Source organism: Elaeis guineensis, chromosome 4, assembly GCF_000442705.2.
Source record: "Elaeis guineensis isolate ETL-2024a chromosome 4, EG11, whole genome shotgun sequence".
In the NCBI taxonomy this organism is placed as follows: Eukaryota; Viridiplantae; Streptophyta; class Magnoliopsida; order Arecales; family Arecaceae; genus Elaeis; species Elaeis guineensis.
The window spans coordinates 130499121-130522748 of record NC_025996.2 but is presented as its reverse complement, the minus strand read 5'-3'; the positions used below and the strand labels follow the sequence as shown (position 1 = coordinate 130522748).

The window sequence follows — 23628 nt, the reverse complement described above, 5'->3', positions numbered from 1 at the left end:
GAAGAGTGTCGACAACTTAAAGATGAAATTAAGGTACTAGTCCATCGAGATTATCTCAGCAAATATATTCGAGATCGGATAAATCAAACTACTGAACAATGTCAGAGGCCCGATGGAAAAAAATAAGCTCAATAAGCCCACTGTTGGGGTCATCAACATGATCTCAAATCTTGATGAAGCTCGGAGAGCAACTAAAGTAGCTAAAAGTCCTTCTTTAAAGTGGCAACATACTGATAGTATAATTTTATTTTTTAATGATGATGTCAAAAGAGTCCAAACTCCTCATAATGATGTTATTGTTGTCTCTATGATAGTAGCAAAATATGATATAAAAAGAATATTAATTGATAATGGAAGCTCTATTGACATATTGTTCTATGATGCATTCCAAAAAATAAACATACTAGGTCAGTTAAAACAGGTCGGTGCTCCGTTGGTCGGATTCTCTAAAAATTTTATAGCTGTAGAAGGAGAAATTACTCTATCAGTCATCATAGGAAGAGAATCTCATCAGTCCACCGTATGGCTCACTTTTTTGATTGTCAAGATATTGCCATTTTACAATGCTATTTTTGGCCGACCAGGACTTAACATCCTTAAAGCTATGGTTTCCATTTATCATTTGCCAGTCTGATTCCCAAGCAAGAATGGGGTCGGAGAGATGCAAAAAAATCAAATGCTTGCTAACTAGTTCTTTTTAATTGCTATAAAGATGAAAAAAATCAATAGAAGCTCTGTCAATTGAAATATCTGATCAAAAAGAAAAAGCTAAAGTTGGCAAGTATCGAGGAGAACCAGCTAAATAGCTCATTACTATTCCTTTAGGTAAAGATCCAAAAAAAATTATTTATATCGAATCTCAATTGAAACCTGATCTAAGGGAGAAATTAATATCTTTTCTTCGAACAAATATCGATACCTTTGCCTGGTTAGCTTCTGACATACCCAGAATCTTTGCCGATGTCATTGTACACAAACTAAATATTGATCCAAAGTATAAACCAGTGCAGCAAAAGAAAAGAAGATTCGCCCAGAAAGGCAAAAAGCAATAGATGAAGAAATTGATAAGCTTTCGAAAGCTGAGTTTATCAGAGAGGCATAATATCTAAAGTGGATTACAAATGCTGTTATAGTTAAAAAGACCAATAGAAAATAGAAGATTTGTATTGATTATGCCGACCTCAACAAAGTTTGCCTAAAAGATAGCTTTTCTCTCTAAAAAATTGATCAACTTGTTGACGCCACCTCAGCACATAAATTGCTAAGTTTTATGGATACCTTTTCTAGCTATAATCAGATTAGAATGGCACCTAAGGATGAAGAAAATATGACCTTTGTCACTAAAAGAGATTTGCATTGTTATAAAATGATATCTTTTGATCTTGAAAATGTAGGTGCTACATTTCAACATTTGATCAATAAGATCTTCAAACAGCAAATTGACTACAATATAGAAGTTTATGTAGATGATATATTGGTGAAAAGTATTGAGTCAAATCGATATATTACTGACTTAGAAGAAACTTTTGAAGAATTATGTAAATATCAAATGAAGTTCCATCCCAACAGATGTGCTTTAGGAGTTACATCAGAAAAATTTTTGAGTTTTCTAATAACTCAAAAGGGATCGAAGCTAATCCTAAGAAGATTTGAGTGCTACTTGAGATGAAATATCCAAGCACCGTAAAGGAGGTATAATGATTTACTGGACGAATAGCATCACTCAGTCGATTCATATCCAGATCGATTGAGAAATATCTTTCTTCATAATCTTAATATAAATCAAAGACTTTAACTAGACAGATGAGTGCTAGCTGCCTTCAATGATCTTAAAGAGTTATTAGGTACAGCCTCATTGTTATCAAAGTTAGTTAAAGGTAAGAAATTATTCATATATTTATCTATTTCAACTAACACTATTAGCTCCATTTTAGTTCAAAATGATGCATGAATGTAGAAACCAATCTACTATACTAGAAAATTGCTTTGAGATGCTGAAACTTAATATTCTAAAACTGAGAAGAAGATTTATACTCTTATAATATCGATTAGATAAGTTCGGCCTTATTTTTAAGCCCATTCAATTGTTGTTCTAACCGATCAATCTTTAAAATCAGTCTTGCAATTACTTGATACTTCGGATCGAGTAGCCAAGTGAGCTATTGAATTAAGTGAATTTGATATTCATTATTGATCTCGATTTTCATTAAATGCTTGAATATTAGCTGATTTTGTTATAAAATGTTCTATCCCTGATGAAGAACCGATCTTAGAGAGTTTGCAAAATATTGATGAAAGTTTTTTTTGGGTGTTACATACTGATGGAGCATCAAATTCGAAAGAAAGTGAAGCTAGTTTGATTCTTACTAGTCCAAAAGGTATTATCATTGAGCAAGCTCTGAGATTTAACTTTAACATTTCACATAATGGAGTAAAATATGAAGTACTTATTGCTGGACTCAAAATGATTAAGGAGCTTGATGTTAAAAGACTTAAAGTTTTTATTGACTCATAGCTAGTCATTGGATAGGTACGAGATCAATTTAAAGCTAAAGATTTTATAATGTCTCAATATTTGCAGAATGTAAAAGAACTATCAAAAAGCTTCAAAGATCTAAAAGTTATACAAATACCAAGGTTAGAGAACATCCGAGCTGATGCCCTATCATATTTAGCCACATTGGATTTTTTTGAGCTCAATTAAAAAGTTTTTATTGATATTCTTGAAAAATCTAGTTTTGAACTTTGTCAATCATCCAAATTGAGCATGAACTAAGTTGGATCGATCCATTAATGGATTATATTATGAAAAAAATTCTGTCTACTAATCCAATTGAAGTAAAAAGAGTTAAAAGATAAGCTCTATGGTATGTCATTCAAGACAATCGATTATACAAAAGATCATATTTATTTTCATTACTTCGATGCTTGTGACCATCGGAAGCTGATTATGCTCTTCGAGAAGTTCTTGAAGAAATCTACGGTAATTACTTAAGGGATAGATCATTGGCTTACAAAGTCATTCGATATAATTATTATGGGCCTACTATCCAAAAAGATGCTAATAACCTTATTAACAGATGTGATCAATGTCAAAGGTATGCCAATATCCAATAATAGTCCACAGTCGAACTTATTTCTGTTACAGCACCTTGACCTTTTGCTATATGGGGAATGAATATTCTTAGACCCTTCTCGATGGCTATAGGTCAGAAAAAATTTCTAGTTGTGGCTATTGACTATTTCACCAAATGGATGGAAGCTGAATCTCTGGTATAAATCACCAAAAAAAAATGCAAAACTTCATATGAAAGTCAATTATCTACCGTTTTGATTTACCTCATGTGCTAATCACCAATAACAAATGACAATTTGATAATCAAAAGTTTAAAAAATTATGTTCCAAGCTTCATATAAATCATTGGCTTACTTTAGTAAGACATCCACAGTCTAATGAAGAAGTTGAAATTACTAACAAAACTATCCTTCAAGGTCTAAAGACAAGCCTTACTAAGATAAAAGATCTTTGGGTAGAAAAAATTTATAGTATTCTTTGGGCATACAAAACTATACCTTAGAAACCAACTAGAGAAATACCTTTTAAGCTCACTTTTGAAGCAAAAGCTGTAATACTGATAGAAATCGATTTATCAATGATTAGAACAAAAAATTTTCATGAAAAAAGTAAATCAAATTGGCGGAGGGCTGATCTAGATCTGCTTGATGAAACCTGAGAAAGAGCTTGGATTTGTATGGCAACTTATAAGCAAGAAATTATCAGATATTATAATGCTCGGATAAAATCTAAATTTTTTTATAAAGAAGATTTAGTCCTTCACCAAGCTAAAGTCTCTAAACTTATAGAACAGAAAAAACTAGCTCCAAATTGGGAAGAACCTTATCGGATTATAGAAGTGATTCATCCAAGAGCTTGCTGAATTAAGACTTTAGATAGTACAGTTATTTCATAAATATAAAATATTGAAAATCTCAAAATATACTATTAATAAAGTCTTTCAATAAAATCTTCAACTTTTGTCCCAATGAAGATAAATTTTTAATTATCTGAATGAAGACGATTTTCCATCAAAGAGTTTTTTTTCATCCAAACAAGATCAATGAAAACTAATCAAATGAGGATGATAATAAACAAAATTCATGTCTGAACCAGATCGATGTCAAATCGATCAAAAAAAAAGTCTATCCAAACAAGGCCACAATGTCCGACCAAACGAGGATAGCATCAAAAATTAAGCCTGTCCAGATGAGATAAAAAAAAAGCTGAATTAAGGCTATAACAATCCCAAAACCATATTAGAACTGCTAGATACGAGACATTCGATCTTTGGATTAGACTTCACAAAAGATGTGAGACATCCGATCTCTAGATTGGACCTCACAAAAGATGTGAGACATCTGATTTTCGGATTGGACCTCATGAACAAAAGATGTGAGATGTCGATTTTCTGATTGGACCTCACGAACAAAAGATGTGACACATCAATCTCCAAATTGGACCTCATAAATAAAAGATGTAAGAGATCCGATCTCCGGATTAGACCTTAAATAAAAGGTGTGGAACATCCAATCTTTGGGTTGAACTTCACAAATGAAAGGCATGAAATATCCAATATTTAGATCAGATCTCACAACCATCTACTGAAATGTTTGACTTTTAGAACAGATTCAACAAAAATCCAATGAAAATCAAATTCACAAACTGGGCTTCATTACTTCAGTTCGGAGCAATCAGCGACTAAAGTCGTAGCAAGGCATCACGGGTCGAAATTTCATAGATAATAAGACCCGATCTGCCACTTTAAACTCAGATAAAAGTACTTCTAGAACCTTTACAATAAATTATAAGAGATTGATTTATTTCTAATCAGTTGATTTAATTCAATTCATTTCAATGATAAGTTTATACATTGAATTTAACCACATTGGCTTTATTATTAGCCTGACTGAGATCAGTCAATGTTTGTTAAATGCCTTAATTGCTTATGTAATCGAGATTAAATTGTATACACTTGTAATTATCTGACTGAAATTAGATAATGATCATCTATTATAAATGACTTGAGATGTTTTTTAAGACATCAAAACCCAGATCAGGTTGGTCAATATCGGTACTATCCAAAGTAGAGAGAAAACATGAACTTGAAAAGTTCATTAACATCAAAAATATTTATAAAAGCCTACATTGGGCTAATACAAGAGTTTGAAAAAAAAGGGATTACAAAGATAATTTAGGCCTTGTCAGTCGATTCCGTCAGAGTAACTTCCACAATGAAGACCTTGGTTAGACTGGCTGGAACTTCGATCGGAAGAACTTCAGTAGGAGAAGTGGTAGGTGGCACTATAGTATGGACCACAGAGGTAGTCCCAGAGGTCACTTCAGCTGCTGCTGCCAGAGTTGCCTCCATAGTGACCTTTCTAAGATCAAGGTCTGGAAAGAGCTTAATGATCAAATTCCTACAACTTAAGAAACTGTAATCGAAAGTTCCTTCTGAAGCCTTCGTGACCTCATCTTAAAAAACGTCTGAGCTCTTATAATCTTCAGTAATTCTTGAAAAATGCTCCTTATCCTTCTCAAGTTGCCTTTAATATGAGAGAAGGGCCTCGTCATGCTTTTCGATCATGGATTCAGCTTCTGTTAACTTAGCCTCTGGTTTGAAAATCTTTTCAGTATCTTTTTGTAGTTTAATCTCCTGATTATTAATCTAACGTTGACTGTCCAAAAGCTACTTATTCTTCTCTTTTATCGAGTCCATCTTTTCTTGGAGCTACTTCTTCAACACCTATACAAGCTCGCTCTTTTTGACAGCTTTCTTCTCTACTGCCTTCTTGGCCTCTTCGACTGCTTGCTTGGCCTTCTTCTCGGCCTTGAACCCCTCTTCTAAGGACTTTTTATTCTCAAAAAATTATGTCAGGTGCTCATTAAGCAACTTAAAAAATATGGCCGACCATAGAGAAAAAATATTAATTATGATTAGATTGGTAAAAAGCTGATGTAAAAGAAAAAAAAAGAATAGAGAAGAATGAAAACTTACGTCCATAATACTGTTAAATCCAAAATTTATTATCTGCTTGATAGAAATGTCCCTCTTTTGAGCATCCAGATCTTTTTGAGGTATCATCGTGTAGAGCAGATCCCTGCCTAGCCTCAGTGTCTCCAAGAGTGATGCCTTGGAGAGATCAATTTTCTTTGATGAAGAAGATGGTGGGTTGACATCGGGAGTCTGGGACTTTGACCATTGCTCTGTTGACTGAGTTGACTTCATCGATATCAGAGGAGGTGCTGGAGAAGATACCTGTCTTGGGCACGCAGACTCTTTTGGAGGTGGACGGGCCACCTTGGTAGGTCATCGGATTAATTTCATCGGTGGTACAATAGAGATCGAAGTAGCATTTACATCTATCAATATTGCCCCAGGTAATGATCGGGAGGCAATCGATCTCGGAGGAGTAGCAGCCTCCTTACTCTTTGAAGCAGGTTGGTCAGTTTGATCCTGCTTTCGCTTTTTTGTATCAGTCAACATTTTTAGATTGTACTTCATTATTGCCGTTACAAAAAGAAAAAGATTGTTTAAAAAAAAATGATGAAAAATAATGATAAAGAAAAAGTAACAAAAAAAAGAAATTGACATTGAACTCATCCTGAGGAGAGATTTGATTGATGACAGCATCAAACAAGAACCGATCGGACAAGTAGGCTCAGCTTGGGTATCCTTCTCATCCCTAGGTAATATTTTATTATTTGAATTCTATTTGATATCAGGCTTACGCCAGTTACAGTTAAAATCCCATGGAACATCAGAAGAAATAAAGAAAGAAATGGTTCTTCCAATTGTGTATTGAAGAAGGAAGAGTAGAACCAAATTTATACTTAGGCCGAGGTGGAAAATACCATCAGTCTTTTTTCATAAAGATATTTTTTTAGGACGATCAGCACCCTAAAGAGAGAGATCCTAAATTCTATGATGGAAAAGTTATAATAGATAATAAACACTATGATCATCCTAATGGCATTGGAAGTAAATTGGGTTGGATGAAATCTATAGAAGTCTAAAATATCACTAAAAAAAGGATGTAAAGAATATCGAAGCCCAAACCGAAGTACCTCATCATAAAATGAGACACAACTTTCTAGAGGTTCAGTGACTTGATCATTTTGATCTGGAGCTATCAGTTGGAATTCTTCAGGAATTGAATATTTTTCTCTAAGTTTTTGAAGATTGAGATCGATCTGGGTAGATTGTTCAATACATAGGCTGAAGTATCCAAGAAACCCCTTATAGGAGATTCTGAATCCTTTCGATCTGAGATACTGACCTTGGCTGGTGCTCGAGATGGATTTTCTACCTCAAACTTGAGCAGCGGTTGGGTTGATCAAAGTGCACGATCTCCCTAACTTATCTCATTACTACTATTAGAAGATATTTTTTGAAAAGAAAGGGAAAGCAGAAGCAAATGGAAAGAGGAAAGTAGATGAAAAGAAAAAAAGAAGGAGAACTATCCAAAAGAGGAAAATAGAGATTGTAAGAATCTAAAATCCCGAGTTTACGTAAAAAAGAAGTCAAGAATGAAGGAGTCTACCTAATAAATAAAGAAGAAGATTTGAGGAAGCTTTTGAAGAACCCTTTTTCAACTCCGATGACATTGAGAATAGTTCTTTTCTGACTCCAGTGATGTTGAGAAAGCTTCCAATAAGTTTCGATGGGGCTACCATACAAAAAAAATAGTAAAGTAATTTTCAAATAGAGTATAGGCCTATAAGCCTATTTATAGAACCTATCAATGATCCAGATTAATTGACTATGCCATCAGATCAATGCCACTTGTCAATAATTCAGCAACTTTGAGAAAAGTCGGTTCAGTGCACCTCTTCCTGATTAAGCCATGTGGGAATAATTTGAAAAATAAATGAAGTGGCCCAATGACAAGCGTAACATGTGACATGAGTACATTTAGATACAACCATCCAGATAATGATGAACTCCTGATTCTCTAAGCACTCATAATTACTAAATCTGATGGATCATTTTTGAAAAGTGGTGTGTCGCTTCGAATGATCAAAGAATTAATATTCTTAATCGCCAGCTATACAGTGCATTTATGTTGACAACACAAGTCAGATAAAATCTTTCGAATTGACTTTTCACACCCGATGTGAAGAATTCTACTTCGGATTTAAAAAGTAGGGGGGCATCTATTGGTACCTAAAAATCAATCTCATCATCAAGCCATGTGACAATATTAGAATTATCTAAAAATCATTGATTAAAATAACTTAGATTAGCTAAGTGCCGATCTGACTCAACCCTCAGCTCACTTATTTACCGATCTGAATCGACCAGAACTAATCCTTTACAGAATGTGATCAATTCGATTATTTGCTGGTTGTTTGCTAATCTATAATATGGGATATCGTACGAATACCGACGTTATTGATATGATTCTAAAATACACAGACGGTTACCTTATAGCTGTTGGCCAACTCAACCAAGGCTGTCTTCCAGTTATGTTATAGCTATACTTCATGTGGGTAAATAACCCATGATCTGCATACAGCTGACTATTCTGTTATAACAAACTAACGACCTAACAAATTTTTTCTATTACTTAGCAACTAAATAATTCTTCTTTATATAAAAGAGGACAGAATATTCTCCAGAAGGTAAGTCAAAACTCACAGAACTGAGACTTTGCTGAATCTTTTCAACTCTCCCATTGAAGGGAATAAGAAGTCTCAATCCACTTTTTCAAAATGTTCTCTTTCATCTTCTAGTTCTTTCATTCTCACTGCTGATTTTTAAGATTCTGACTGATTTAATCATCAGAGAGTCTTAATCTGGATGATACCTCATCAAATTTAATTTTTTTTTTACAGAATTTTTAGTGAATTTCATCACATTATATTTGAAAACATTCCAACTCGATCCAAAGTCGATCTCATCGTCCATTCTTCGAAATCTTGCGACATCACCTCTTATTTTCCACTCCTACGTTAACTCGTTTAGGCAGATATTTCTTTTCTTTCTTTTTTTTTCGTTAGAACGATAAAACAACTATGATTATGCAAGTAAAATTACTGACAGTTTAGACTTTTTATATTTATCTCTTCATACTAAATTTTATATCTCAATTATATTTTTATTAGTCGAAAATCCGCACGTTGCGCAGGACTGGATGTATAAACATAATTTTTCTTCTAGATCTGATTGAAAAAAAATTATATATAAATAATAAAATAATATTTATTCAAATTCTTAAGGTTACTTCATATTCTCAACTACCTATATAAATAGATTTTAATTATAAAAATATAATAATATCATATATTAATAACATAATTTAATGTGAAAAGGTGTTAGATTTTAATTATAGAATATAATAATACCATACATTACTAACATAATTTAACATAAAAAAATATATTTTTCAGATGACACAATAAAATTTATTTAAAAAATTAAGTTGACAATACTTCTTTATATAATATTGTCATTCATATATATATATATATATATATATATATATATATATAATTTTTTAATAGAAGATTGTTCTTTTATATATATATATATATATATATTTTTTTTTTTTTGATAGAAGATTATATATATATATATATATATATATATATATATATTTTGATAGAAGATTGCTATATATATATATATATATTTTGATATATATATATATATATATTTTGATAGAAGATTGCTATATATATATATATATATTTTGATATATATATATATATAATTTTTTTAATAGTAGATTGCTCTTATGAAATCTAAAAAGCCTTTCTCGTGGCTGCTCGCCATGCATTCAGATTCCCTCGCCGCCAGGCTGCATTAATCCCACCATTAATACAAACCCTTACACAGGAGTTCTCATTAATTACCCCATCTCAAACTTGATTCCCGAAACAGCCACGCTACACCCTTCCACTAACACTTGGGCCCACATGAGGGTGAGACCGTCGGTGTAGAGAAGGAGCGTGCTAACTGTTCCTTGCGAACGACGCAAACCAGAAGCCGTGCGAGCGAGCGAGCCGGCGAACCGGGGCTCGCCACGTCATCCAGCAGCGCCGGACCCACTATCGTCACGTGCGCATGTCCCGGTCACGTGAGGCGAAGCGTCCCTCCAAAAGTCGCCCGTGGCCGAAATAGGAAAAGAAATGATAATTCCCAAAAATCGCCCCTGTTTGTAGAGAGAGAAAGGGGGGAGTGGAGAGAGAGAGAAAGAGGGGGGGCGGGCGGGGGGCCGCGCAATGGGCAGCAGCAACAAGCCACCAACTGCGCACAAGAAGAGGAAGAAGAAGGGCCGCCCCTCCCTCCTCGACCTCCAGAAGCGGAGCCTCCGCCTCCAGAAACAACAGGAAGAGAAGGAGAAGTCCGAGAACCCTAATCCTAACCCTAGCCCCAATCCCTACCTCCGCTTTCCCCCAACGTCCTCCAGCCGTCGGATCACCCGTCGAAACCCCCACCCCGACCCGCCGGAGGCGGCGGAGGACGACGAGGACGAGGCCGAGAGCTCCGGAGGGAAGCGCAGGCAGAAGAAGCTCAAGCTCGTTCTCCGCCTCCCCCCCGGCCATCCCGCCGATTCCAATTCCGCCTCCGATTCCGACGCCGGCGCAGCAGGTGCCGCCCGCCGGAAGAGGAAGATCGACGCCGTCGGCAGTGATGGGGATCGAGACAAGGTACTCCTTCCCTCCCGTGGCTTCTTAATTTGACGCAATTAAGGCTTTATTTATTTATTGCAGTCCCCTTCGTCCTTTGAACTTGGAGGGGACGCGAAGATCCGGTGGTCTAGGGGCTTATTGATTCGAGGATTTTTTTGCGGGATTTGAAGACTGGGGGATTTTGTACGGTTTCGGCTAGGGATCGGGAATCTATGCGTCGATGTCGACTGGATTTTTTCCTCGTATTCCGTTCTTTATTTGGATTTTTCCTCTTGTGGATTTGCAGACTTGGAATGTTTTGCGAGTTGACTAGGTCAACTCGTCCATCATTTCTTGAAAGCCGAAGTATCCTCCTTGTTGAAATTTCGAGCTCAAGATGGGGCTTGGGCTCTGGAAAGATTTTATCTTGGAAAGTAATCTGACTTTTACGTTGAGAAAAAAGTATATCTTTGTCCCCTTTCTTCCATTTCAAACATCTTTAATCTATCGATGGTGTCCTTTTTCTCAATAACATGAGGGAGATCTGTCTGCTTTCCCATATTTTTTTTCCTTCCTGCTCGATGTTTTTCTTTCACGCTTTGGATTTTTTCCTGACTGCTTTTGGAAATGGATTTCTTATTTCAGGCAGAAACGCACAGTTCCTCGAAAGCGATGGGTTCTCTTCAAGGTTCGGTTCTCATGCGTTTATTTCGAGAAGTAGCGGGAAAAGTAAAACTCGGTTCTTTTTAGTGGGTAGAATTATGTGATATTTGTCTTGCGAGCAGGGGAGCCATCAGATTCCGGGCCCACGACACCTTTGCCAGACAAAAAGTTGTTGGTGTTTATCCTTGATAGGCTCCAGAAGTGCGTTCCTTGTTTTCTTTTTGGAAATCTCTGTCGTGGTGTCCTTTTATATGATTTCTGTCTGTAATGCTGTTTTATCATTCTGTGTGCGTTATTTTTGACGATATATGCTAATTCAACTCCAGGAAAGATAGTTATGGTGTCTTCTCAGAGCCTGTGGATCCGAAAGAGGTGTGTTTGAAAGCTGTGCAAGTTTTTTCTTGCTTCTTTTTTGTTATCTTTTCCCTTGTTTTTTTATTTTAATGTTATCAGCTTTGTTTTTTGTGTGTTGCTGCTGTGGATGCTTTGACTTTCTTCTTTTTTGTTATTTTTCTACTTGATTTTTCATTTTTAAGGTTCTTTGCTATTGCTTTGTGATGCTGCTGTAGATGCACTAGAGTTTGTTTTGAAAATTAAAGATTTAATGCTTGATGCATTGGCAGCTTCCAGACTATCATGAAGTCATCGAGCATCCAATGGATTTTGGAACTATGAGGAAGAAGCTGTCAAGTGGAGCTTATGCAAACTTGGAACAGTTTGAGGTTGGTACAAGTACTGAAAACTTGCATGGATGTTTCATTGTTCTGTTGATGAATGATAAAGTTTCATAGAATTGAAAATGCTTTGGTTTGCTCTCTCTCTCTCTCTCTCTCTCTATCTCTCTCTCTCCACGCCCCCCACTCCCTGCCCTGCATGTAAGACCAATATTGGTTGAGTGGTGCATTATGTTTATTTGTTGGTTTAAATTATGGTTAATGATGCAGAGATGGCAAATGTACCTTCTGCATCACCTGTTTTGTTCATGATTCTGCCTTTGCTATTTCTTGACTTGATTATTTATGTACTCTGTCTCCAATGATTATTCTGGATATTGGTTGACAATTTTATTTCTACTTTTATCTCTTTGTTTGTAATTGATTCACAGTTTTGGTACTTTTTTTTTTAATAAATAGTTTTCATTACTTTCACTATGTAATTCCTCCCAAAGCTGTGACATTAATTTTCTTTTTGATCTACAATAGGTGATAAATAGAATGTGCACTTTCGGTTTTTCCTTATGGGGGAATGTATTGGGGGCATTGAAGGTGCGGGGAAGAAATAATCACTAATTGTTTGATCCAGTTCCTAGTTCATAGTCAAAGAAGACATCTTCTGGAGTGTTTCCATAATGTTTGAAGATTTACTTAAGAGTAATGCTTTCTCTGTTGTTTGTCATGTCTAGTATCAGTCCACATGTTAACCCGAATGCTACTTGTTTGACTGTGATCGTGGTACATCATTTAATTTCTACTTCGTATGAAGACGTTCTGTAGCTTGCTACATTCATCTAACTGTACACGGGAGAGTTGCTATGATTAAGGTCATACGACAAACTAAACCTTTTCAGTTTCCTTTCTGATAATTCAAAATGTTATGGAACGAAAAAGAAGGCAAAAGATATGAAACCACTCATGCTTGCTAAAGTGACACCAAATTGCAAAAATCTAGGAAATCTCATGCTTTTCATTTCTCTTGCTACCAAGCAGCCAATATATGTGCCAATTCCTGGAAGAATCTTTAATTTCATTGGTTAGTATGGAAAATATCTATAATTTTCTTCCAATGATTCATGACATGATCTTGGAAATCTCCATATATTGATGGCTGGTGAAACATTAGCCAGCATTATACAAAGTTTGTCAAATTTTATAAACATTTCAATGTTATTGAATGTCGAAAATTTTGCTGACCATACATTTTATGCATTGTTGCTGTCATCAAAACTTATTGCATAATATATTATGCAAGGTTTTAGATATTGGTGGCATGATGGGGTATGCCACCATCTCAAGCGTTGGGTTAGGGCACCGTCTGGAGTGTTGTGATACGATGAGATGGAAAATGGACTAAGAAGGGACGAGGCATTCTCCAGCTTGATTGTCGAGATGTGGGGTGTCCCATTCCACAGAATAACCGGGACAACCCCATCCTACAGTATTTAAAACCTTGATATTATGGAAATGGATATCACTTGGAACTGCTTTCCATGGATTGCATTTTATAGATTCTGTAAAAGTACCTACCTAACCATGAAAAGCAGCAGAAAATTTTTGAAAAGGTGTTTGGTTTGTTTTTCTTATCTTGTCTATATTTGCAGAAATGATTTATTTTCAGAGTAACCTGCTTTATGTCTTTCATTAGTAAAAGTTGTAGTATTCTATTATTGCAAGGAAGTAAGATTCATGCTATCTCATGAGGCTTTACAATTATACTCTTGGAGGTGCTATTACCATATTAATCTTTGATTATGGAGCTCAGCATACCATTTTTATCAAAGAAATGATTGCTTGATATTTTGACTCATCCTTGTAGATATTAGTTATTATGCATTATATTGCCCATGCTAGTATCATAGTCTGGGAAGTTTGTAATTTCTAAAATAGATGAATGATAGTAAGGTCCATGAGTCCCTTGTTGTGGAGCAGCTACCTTGCAATATAAGAATGAACAAATTGGGAGCAGAAATAAATAATTTAATGCACTAATGCACTGCCACGTTACAGTGAGTAGGGACTAGATGTTGCTTATGTTTCTACAGCTCCATTTTCTTTACATTAAATGATTTTACTTGAGGTTACTATCAAGTCATACTATAAATAGACTCTCTCTTGTCTCCTTGTCTGTAACAATTCCTTTCATAACATGTTCAAGTATTTCCTTAGGTCTTTTCTTGGGATATATTTTTTATGGTTTTTGTGGATTTTAATTATAGTGGTATGCGCTGGAGAGTTGGAGTGGTGTAATTTTTGTTGTTGATACTGGGAGTGCAAATGTTTACATGGTTCTCAAATTTTTAGACTTTTTGGTAGAGGCAATACTTGGAAAGCTTTTGCATTACCTGATTTGATATGATCTTTCTTGTTAAGTGATAGATTACTGTTCCAAAGGTGATTTAAGCAATGCCAAGATGGCATCAGGTGGTGTAGCAGCATCGGGAAATCCATATTTCTTGGAAATGGAAGCCTAAAGAGGCCTTAACAATAGCATCAAAGAACTTTCACTTGCCTACTGTTGAAGAGATGTTCTGTCAAATAATGGCTATAGTTTTCATATTCTTTTAGCATTGACACCAACAACAAAAGATGATATGGCTAAACATTTATAATAGAATGGTTTTATTATCAATCTGTCATGCTTTAGTAATGTATTAGATCTGCTTTTTGGATTCTCATTGTGTTCCCTCAATCATTTCACTTCTGGAGCAGATCGAGTTTGCAAGACTACCATGTCTCTGCATGTTTGCATATAGCTATTTCACTTTTTCATTGTGAGATTCAATAGGAAGCTATTGCAACTTGAATTGATATTCTATCGGTTCAAGTTTTGAACATCCCATCAAAGGTTCACTTAGGCCCTGTTTGGTTGCATACTGAAGGAAGATTAGCTATTCTTGTCCCTAATTATTTTTCTTAATCATGGGGTAAGACTGAATTTTTTGGTTTCCTTAAGATGGAGGATGCTGGAATGTGAAAAGTTTTTTGGATTGCAGGAATTGAAAAAGTTCCATGGAATAAATTTTTCCTTTCCTAATGACAAGCTTTCTAGGAATGACCACTGCAATAGTTTTAACCCAAGAAAATTGGAATTCATGCAATAAGGGAATGGGAGGCATAGATTAGGATGATTAAATCTGGTTCTGTAATCGGGCCTATTTGCTCCCCTGTTCTTGAGCCAAAGAGGGCTGTAAAGATCGGCATGGATTAGTGTATGTATAGTTCAGGTGAAATAATGTCTGTTAACAAGAAATCTGTCAGTAAAGATATTCTTTGCTATGTTACTTTAGCCACATATTTTCATGCAGGCTATCTAATCTTTTCTATCTTATGCTTTAGTACAATCCTATAATGTTTATTTTGAGAAGTTGGTTTAGGTAATTCAGTACAAGGGAAAGCAAAGACTAAGCTGAAAGGAGCTAAGGGAACCCAAGGTCACTCATATCAGCTACCAAATCATGTTGTCTATTGGCTCTGAGCCTAGCTTTGTTCAATTGGGCCCAAACAAACCTGTGCACTTGTGCATTTTCCATTGCTCAGCAGAGGCATAAACCTGTGAACCTGAATCTGAGTTGATTCTTAAAATTAGTCTTAGTCTTAGCTTAAGCTCAAAACCAAATAGAAAACCTTAAATCTAGATCCAAGATCTAACACTAATTCTCGCATGAATTTTTACAATTTAAGACTTCTAAAATCTTTCCCTAATTAATCAATCTGGCCCTAATTTTGGGTACTTATATCCAATTACCCAGTCAATTTGGCTTCGACCTGCCATATATTAGTCAGTCAAGTTTAACAGGGGAAAACTAAAGTAGGAGAACTACAAGGTTCAGTTTCCAGATAAAGAGAATTTATCAAAATCCATGTGTCATTATATAACCTCTCTCCTGTGGTCAAAGCTTGGGAAAAGCAGAGTATATAGAATAAGGTCTTGGTGTTGGTGAAATTATATCAAACTATTGATAGTTAATAGAAGAGCCCTTGAAGGGTTAAGTAGTGAAGATAAGTTGGAAGTGTGATGCAAAGAGGCATATTATTAGATAAGTATTTGATTTGGAAACGTTATTGTTATAGACTGTTGCTTTGGCTCTTAGATGATTTCCTGTGTAGTATATGGGACTTATGACTCAGCCATGCTTGTCTGCACATGTGGATATGTAATAGAATCTAAGTTTTCTGTGGAATCTGATCTAAGTTATCTCACTTAGTATGAGCATTACAAAAGTTTCTTTATTCAAAATCTTAGATCTGAGCTCCAGCCTCTAGCAAATTGGATAAACAAAAAAACTAAATAGTCTCTACAAATTGTGCTAAGAGAAAACTAATATTGTTATTACTTTTATTAATTTCATATATGAGTTTATTTTAGATTTTTCAAATTATAGTGTATTTTGAAAAAAAAATCTTTATAGGTGAAGCATCAATAATTTATACAAAATGTTTATTGTATATGGGTTGAGGTGTGCTAAAGTTTTTATTTATTCAATATAGGAATCTGGTAATATAAATAAAACTGAAAAATCTGACAGCATCATTTGGTTACATTCATATGACACCCTGAGAAAGAAAGGACACTTGTGCTCTTATCTGGGCATTCATATTCGAGATGACTTATATCCTGGCAAAACATATTTCTCTTTGTGGTGGTAGCTAATAAATTCTCTTTGTGGTAGTAGTTAATAAATTCTATGAAAAAGTTATACACAAATTGAATGTTGAAACATTGATATTTTGTCATAAAATGTTTTGCTAGCATTTTTACCATATAGAACATTTCATTCAAATCGATTCTTTAGTAGATTAAATATTTGAGATTGGATCAGTGTTTGACCAATCTCCTAGCAACTTACATATTGTTTGGATTGGGGGTACACGGGGGTTCATAAGAGGAAGGGAGGGGAGGGTAAAGAATAAACCTCTGTTTGGTAAAATTTTTTGAGAGGTAAAGGATGGTAGAGAAGGGTTCTCTAAACCCCTCCGTACCCCTCACTCAATTTTCTGTACCCCCGATTTGGGGTGTAACAGAGGAGAAGGTTCACGCTTAATTTTTATTTTTTTAATTTATCCTTAATAAAATTTTAAAATTACAACTAGACCATTATATACTCTATCTTCCCAACCGTCCTTTTGCTCTTCGCACAACTCAGAAATCCTATAGCCGTCCCTTCGCCCGCAGGCCGCTCCTCACGCAAATCCGAATATCACGATCTTTGGAAGGCAGATTTCAGTGACAGAGATTCACGATCTTTGTCAAAATATCACAAACATTAAATAGTACATCTATTAATGAGAAAGGACATATTTGTCAAAATATATATAAAAGTTCTTCTACCCCTTCCTTAATCTCCCTTTCCAAACAAGGATAAGGTATGTACCCTTTTTTACCCTTCTTCTCCCTTTCCAAACAAAGATTCATTAATTCCCTTACCCTCCCCTCCCTTCCCCTCTATTACCCTTCTCTCCCCTCCCCTTATGAACTCTCGTGTACCCTCAATCCAAACAAAGCGTTGATGTTTAGCTGCATTTTTACTAGTAACTTAGGATCTGATGTGCGGCATTGTAGATTTAGTTGCAGCATTGTAGATTTAGTTAATGATTGAACTCTTGCGTGTCACCAAAAAGAGTTATTTTCATTTTACTAGTAACTTGAGTCATGTTCTCTATTTACCTTGCTAGGGATTATAGTCAAGCTAAAGCACGATCATTTCAAGGTTTGTTCTTGAGAATACATGTACATATGCATAAACACGCAATGAAAAGTGATACATACATACATGCAAGCATACACATATATTACTTTTCATTATTCTGGCATCAGATTTTGATGCAGAATATTGTGGAATGTATTATTAGACTCTAGATTGGTTCTGAAATGGAAACTCTTAGGTTAGCAGGCTTCCATATTTTGTCCTCTTCTTTGTTGAAGATCATGGGCATACCTCACCTCATATGAGTAGACAACAGAAGTGGCTGCACAACTATTTGTGAAAATAACACTTAGGTTTTGATGGGACTTATGAGCTACCATATTGTATTCCTACACCATAATATTCTTCTTATTTTTTCTTGTAGTTTTAAACTATGCATGTTTATCTCATCTTTTGTCTACATGTTGACATTGAAATTGCAACATTGGCCATGATGCTAGAATCACAAAGTTAGAATGTCATTCTTTTCCTTTTCCATGGTTGGGGGTAACATGGTGTTTTTGGTTATTTTCGTTAGTCTTCATGTCAAATATCTTTAGCTAATTGAAATGGCTTTACGTAGTTGTGATTGGCTGATCACTTAAATCATATAATATGATGGTGGTTGTTTAGTTTTTGTTCTCTTTTTTCCACAAGGTAGCGCGGATGGTTGAGCTCTGTTTATTCTTCTGAAGGTCTACCTTGATTCAACCCTTTTTGGTTATTTAAGTGAAAAAAATTGCCATGTTTTTTTATTTGATTGTTTATGCTTGGGTTTTTGATCTGCATATTACCATTAATGTGCATACTATTCATATACTGGTGGAGAGAATCAGGTGGATGAACGTATATAGTGAATTGCTGATTGCATAACTTGGTCTTTAAGACCAAATGTTTGCCAAACTGGTATCAGAATCCATACCAAATCGGTGTATGGTATTGGTTTGGTACTATATTGATACATGGTATGCCCTGCATGATTTTTCTTTTTTTTTTTCCCATTTTTTAAATTTTCTCATTTTTTTGTTTACAGTTATAATTTTAATAATTATGGTCATCTAATTTGTAATTTATCCTTTTTTTGATGTCATCTTTCCATGAAATGGAATTGAAGTAGTCCTACATAATGTTTTTATAAGTAAATATATATAAAGTATAACAAATGGAGTCTATTTAATGCAGTTAAAGTACAAAATAGTTACCGATATCTAAAATCTGGTGGAGTGTTGATGTCCCTTGTAGACGCCTAAGTGAGTGAGAGGCTGAGAAGGTGAAGTGAGTGAGAGGCTGAGAAGGCGAAAGGTGAAGTGAGTGAGAGGAGGGGCGAAGTCAAGTCGAATTGAGGTGTACTGTCCGGTTCGCCTCGGTACTCCTCCGAACTGTCCGGTTTGGAAGGGTTTGACCCTTGTTTTGAACCGATTGGGCCTTCTCAGCCTCCCACATCAATCATTTAAGAGGGGAGGGGTGAAGTGAAGTCGAATTGAGGTGTACTGGGTACTCCTCCGAACTGTCCGGTTTGGAAGGGTTTGACCCCTGTTTTGAACCGATCGGGCCTTCTCAGCCTCCCACATCAATCATTTAAGAGGGGAGGGGTGAAGCAAGGTCGAATTGAGGCAAACCGGTACTGCTCCAAACTGTCCGGTTTGGAGTGGTTCTACCCTTGTTTTGAACCGATCGGGGGAACTGTCCTGGTTTACCCTAGTATGGCTTGGTACACCCCAAATCACCCAGTTCTGGGTAAGGATGGTGAGCCATGTTCAGGATAGATGGGAAGATGGTAACTATTTATAGGATTAGATAATTTGGTGATTCCAAAGGGTATACTCTCTGTGTTAGGTGGACTGGTTACAACTTGAAAGGCAACATTCTTATCTGTGACTGCCTTTGCGATTGAGTATATGCTTTGTTTTGATCAGATGTATGCTACTTATCATCAGAGCAATTTAGTGAGGTTTATTATTGGAAAGGAGGTTAAGAGGCCAGGGTAGTTTATTTAACTTCTGTTGGATTTTTTTTGAAGAAAGATGGAAGGTTGGAAGGTGCTAAAGTTTTTGGTAGTTTTCAGAGCAGAGAGACTAGAATATTAAGGTGTGGTAACTCTGGGTTTCTGTAGTAGGATACATTTGGGGATTAATATATGATTGTGGTGTTTATAATTGGATTTGTGGTATTTATGAATGGATTTTTAAATGGAGAAAAAAATGTTGGATAATATATTATCAGTTTAACTGTTCTGCTAATTATTATTTTTTTAATAGAATACAATATATCACTCTAAATTGACATCTCTGCTTGCAATGGTTTTGCTTCTGAGTAATTTTTCTAGAAATCCAGACCATAATTTGTTGGAACTAAACTCATGAAATTTAAATATATATGTCTTTGCAGAACGATGTGTTCTTAATCAGCTCAAATGCCATGCGCTATAATGCACCAGACACCATCTACTATAGACAGGTACTAGCCTTGTTGAAGGTTGTTGCATATTGTTTAGTCTTTTAAGACTAATTCACTAGGCGAAAATACATATTGCAAGCATTTTCAGTTGTTTGAAAAGTGGTTAATATGTTCAGGCTCGATCCATCCATGAGCTTGCCAAAAAGAACTTTGAGAACTTGAGACAGGAAAGTGATGACAGTGAACCAGAACTAAAGACGGTTGTAAGGAGAGGGAGACCACCAAACAAAAATAAGTGGCCTGCTGGCAGACCTGAGCGTGCTACTTCAGATTTCTCCCCTGATGCAACACTTGCTAATGCTGGGGATGGTACTTTATGGTCTAACATGACACATGATTTGTCAAGAAAAGGATCGGTGGTGGATAAGTCTGGCATGATGGCTTCCCATGGTCTTTGCAACACTGACACATTCAGTTGGATGGGTGAGCAAAAATCGGAGAGAAATGAAGAATATTCAGGTTTGTAATCTACCGTGGTGCATTGATTTGTATGTATGTATGTGTGTGTGTCTATATATATATATATATATATATATATAGACATACATACATACATACACACATACATACATACATATGTGTGTGCGTGCGCACGCGCTAAAAAGACTCTTGCTTGAGGGAAATCTGTAACTGCTTACTTTGACCTTCTTTACTTAGGTACTCCACTTTAAAGAACTTTGAGTGTTTATTTGAATTATTTTTTCTGGCTCTTTTATATTTGCAGGTTCTGTGCTTAAAGGGATTTCGACAAAATTTGGGAAGAAACTCACTGTTATAGATGAAAATCGCCGCAATACATATAGGCTGCCCCAGCAATTTACATCTGTACATGAGCCACCAGTACTGACTATTTTTGATGGGGAGAAGAAACAGCTAGTGCCTGTAAGCACCAAGAGATTATCTTCTTTTTTTTTTTTTTTTTTTTTTTTGTGCTTAATTTTTAGTTCTTTTTCTGTGAAAACAGCATTGGTTTTTTCACTGGTTTTCTTTTACTTAATATACAACCATCTTTGTTCATGCAAGTTTTCACTATCCCAAATATCTATGATTCACTTTTAGTTTGTTAAGAAATTTATGTAATTTTAACTTGACCTGGGTATTCTTGATTAGTTCTTAGTGTCTTGTGATCTTTTGCTTTAACACTGGACAATTCTTTTGCCAATCAAGGACTGTTAATTTTAAATGCAAGGCACATGGTTCTACTGTGAAACTCATTATATGTGACCTTTATTTTATTGGATTCAGGTTGGGCTACACATGGAGTATTCATATTTGAGAAGTTTGGCTCGGGTTGCTGCAAATCTTGGTCCCGTTGGCTGGGCCATTGCTGCCAGGAAGATTGAAAGAGCATTGCCTCCTGGTACAAAGTTTGGCCCTGGTTGGGTTGGAGATGCTGATGCTCCTCAACAGTCACAGCCACCTCTATTATCTGCATCACCTCTGCGTCCCTCCTCTCAACCTAAAGTTTTGCCCTGCGCAACAATATCTAGAAGTAATAAGCTTCCTCAGAGGCCGGTACCACCCTCAAATGACTCAGTTGTTGGAGAAGCTCATTCTAAAACAACTCTTCCCGCTGCCTCTAGTGGACCACCTGATATTATGGAGGTTCCCCTTCTTTCAAGGGGATCAAATTATGAGAATGGATTGTGTGGTGCTGGCGGTGGTAATGCTAATCGGTCCAAGGTTCCTTTTCAGCTTCATCAGAACCCAGGAATGCATACCACGATAAACGGCTTCAATAATGTGTTTAACATGCCTTCACAATTTGGTAAGATGGTCAAACTAACAAGACCACCTGCGCCTTTTGGTTCTGATGTACAGATGACACATGCTCGAGCGCTTGACATGGTCTCCAGGAGCAGCAACAGCCTCATCCATCAGACACCCACCAGCCACTTGGACATGGAGAGGGTAAAGACAAATGCAGATGATTCAACTACAATAAAATCTGGAAACCCCTTGCCAGCTTCTGGCCTCAACTCCCGGGTGCCATGGCGGGGTATGTCGCTGCAACCAAAGTCAGATTCTGTTCCTCCTGACCTCAATGTTGGATTCCAGTCACCCGGATCACCAACTTCGGGCTTGTTAGTTGATTCACAGCAACCTGATTTAGCCTTGCAGCTTTGAAGATATAAGTTATTCTTCATGTCAGTAAACTACGGGGAGAGATTCATGGTGTTGGACTTGCACCCGGCAAGCGGTGTTAGATGGAGAAAGATAGATGGTGAGGGTTTCTAACAATGGTTCAACACCACCATTATGTTGTAATAGTGCAGGAGGCGGTTGTACAGATTATTTAATGTATTAGAAATTAAAACATCTTTAGATGAAGAAGCTGAGTCCCATTTGTAACATTCGGATCTTAGTAGAGAAGATTTTGCTTTTGCTGATAAATTACTCACCCTTTTGGTTGGAGTCTAGACTTGGATCAATAGTTCATTTAGTTTCCTAAGATGGCAATAGATTCTTCATATCTGGCTATATTTGTATCTTCAAGACTTGTCTATATCAAATACCAAGGAATGGGATGTAGTGTATTCAGCATGTGTAATGTTGTATGGCATGGCATATCTTAGGTTGTATTTGGAAGAAAGACATGATTCTGTAATAGCCCAGATGGTATCTTTGGATTGAGATATTCTTTGTGCACCACGGGTGGTGACTCGTGTATGGGGTTAGAAAAATTTTTTTTAATCTTTTTTTGCGTGTAATCTTGATCCGTGTGAGTCAATCATCATAGATGGTGCGTGCGTTTATGATGGTGCGTGCGTTCTGCACTTTCAGGTTTGTGTAGGGGGTGGATGGTGTTTGGACTTTGGATACAAGCGTTTATGATAGAGGTTTTTGGAGATGCCCTGATAATTTAATTTAAACCGGGAATGACCAGCAATGCCAATTTGTGGTACTAACATTCCAAGGGCAAAACGTGACATGGTTGCTCAAAACCTTGTAAAAAACCATATCAGTCCAGCTAGGATAAAATATGTCCATCTCGTGGGTCTGGTGTAACGTGGCTAATGGTACAGGATCAATAGAGTAATTTTTTATGCACCACATGCGGTGCAGTAAAAATATATTATTTTATTTTATTGAGTTACGTAGTTATTATTTTTAAATATATATTTAATATCTGTAATTTATATTTTTATTTAAAAATTTGAATGATAAAAATATTTTTTTCAAAAAATTATGATATGCTATGAAAATATTATAATATTTTGTAGTCGAATTATGATTTTTTGTATAATAAGAAATCATAATTTTCTTTCAGAAGTCATAAAAAGAGAAGAATATTTTTATCATTAAAAATTTATAAAATTTTTAAATGATAAAAATATCTCTTCTTTATGATATTTTGTGGCGAAGTTATAATTTGCTGTTGTGCAGGAAGTCATAATTTGATTATATGATATCATAATTCATAATATATCATAGA

General features: G+C 35.8%; 1 protein-coding gene across 1 annotated transcript; it reads left to right on the top strand.

Moving 5' to 3' along the window:
• The first annotated feature begins 10208 nt into the window (after positions 1–10208).
• On the top strand, positions 10209–22736 carry LOC105042663 (uncharacterized). Its single transcript, XM_010919957.3, has 9 exons — positions 10209–10711; positions 11318–11360; positions 11458–11536; positions 11662–11707; positions 11959–12057; positions 20124–20192; positions 20309–20651; positions 20917–21074; positions 21438–22736. Exons 1-9 carry the CDS (start codon positions 10283–10285, stop codon positions 22317–22319), a joined length of 2148 nt encoding a protein of 715 aa, XP_010918259.1. The 5' UTR covers positions 10209–10282; the 3' UTR covers positions 22320–22736.
• The last annotated feature ends 892 nt before the right edge of the window (positions 22737–23628 follow it).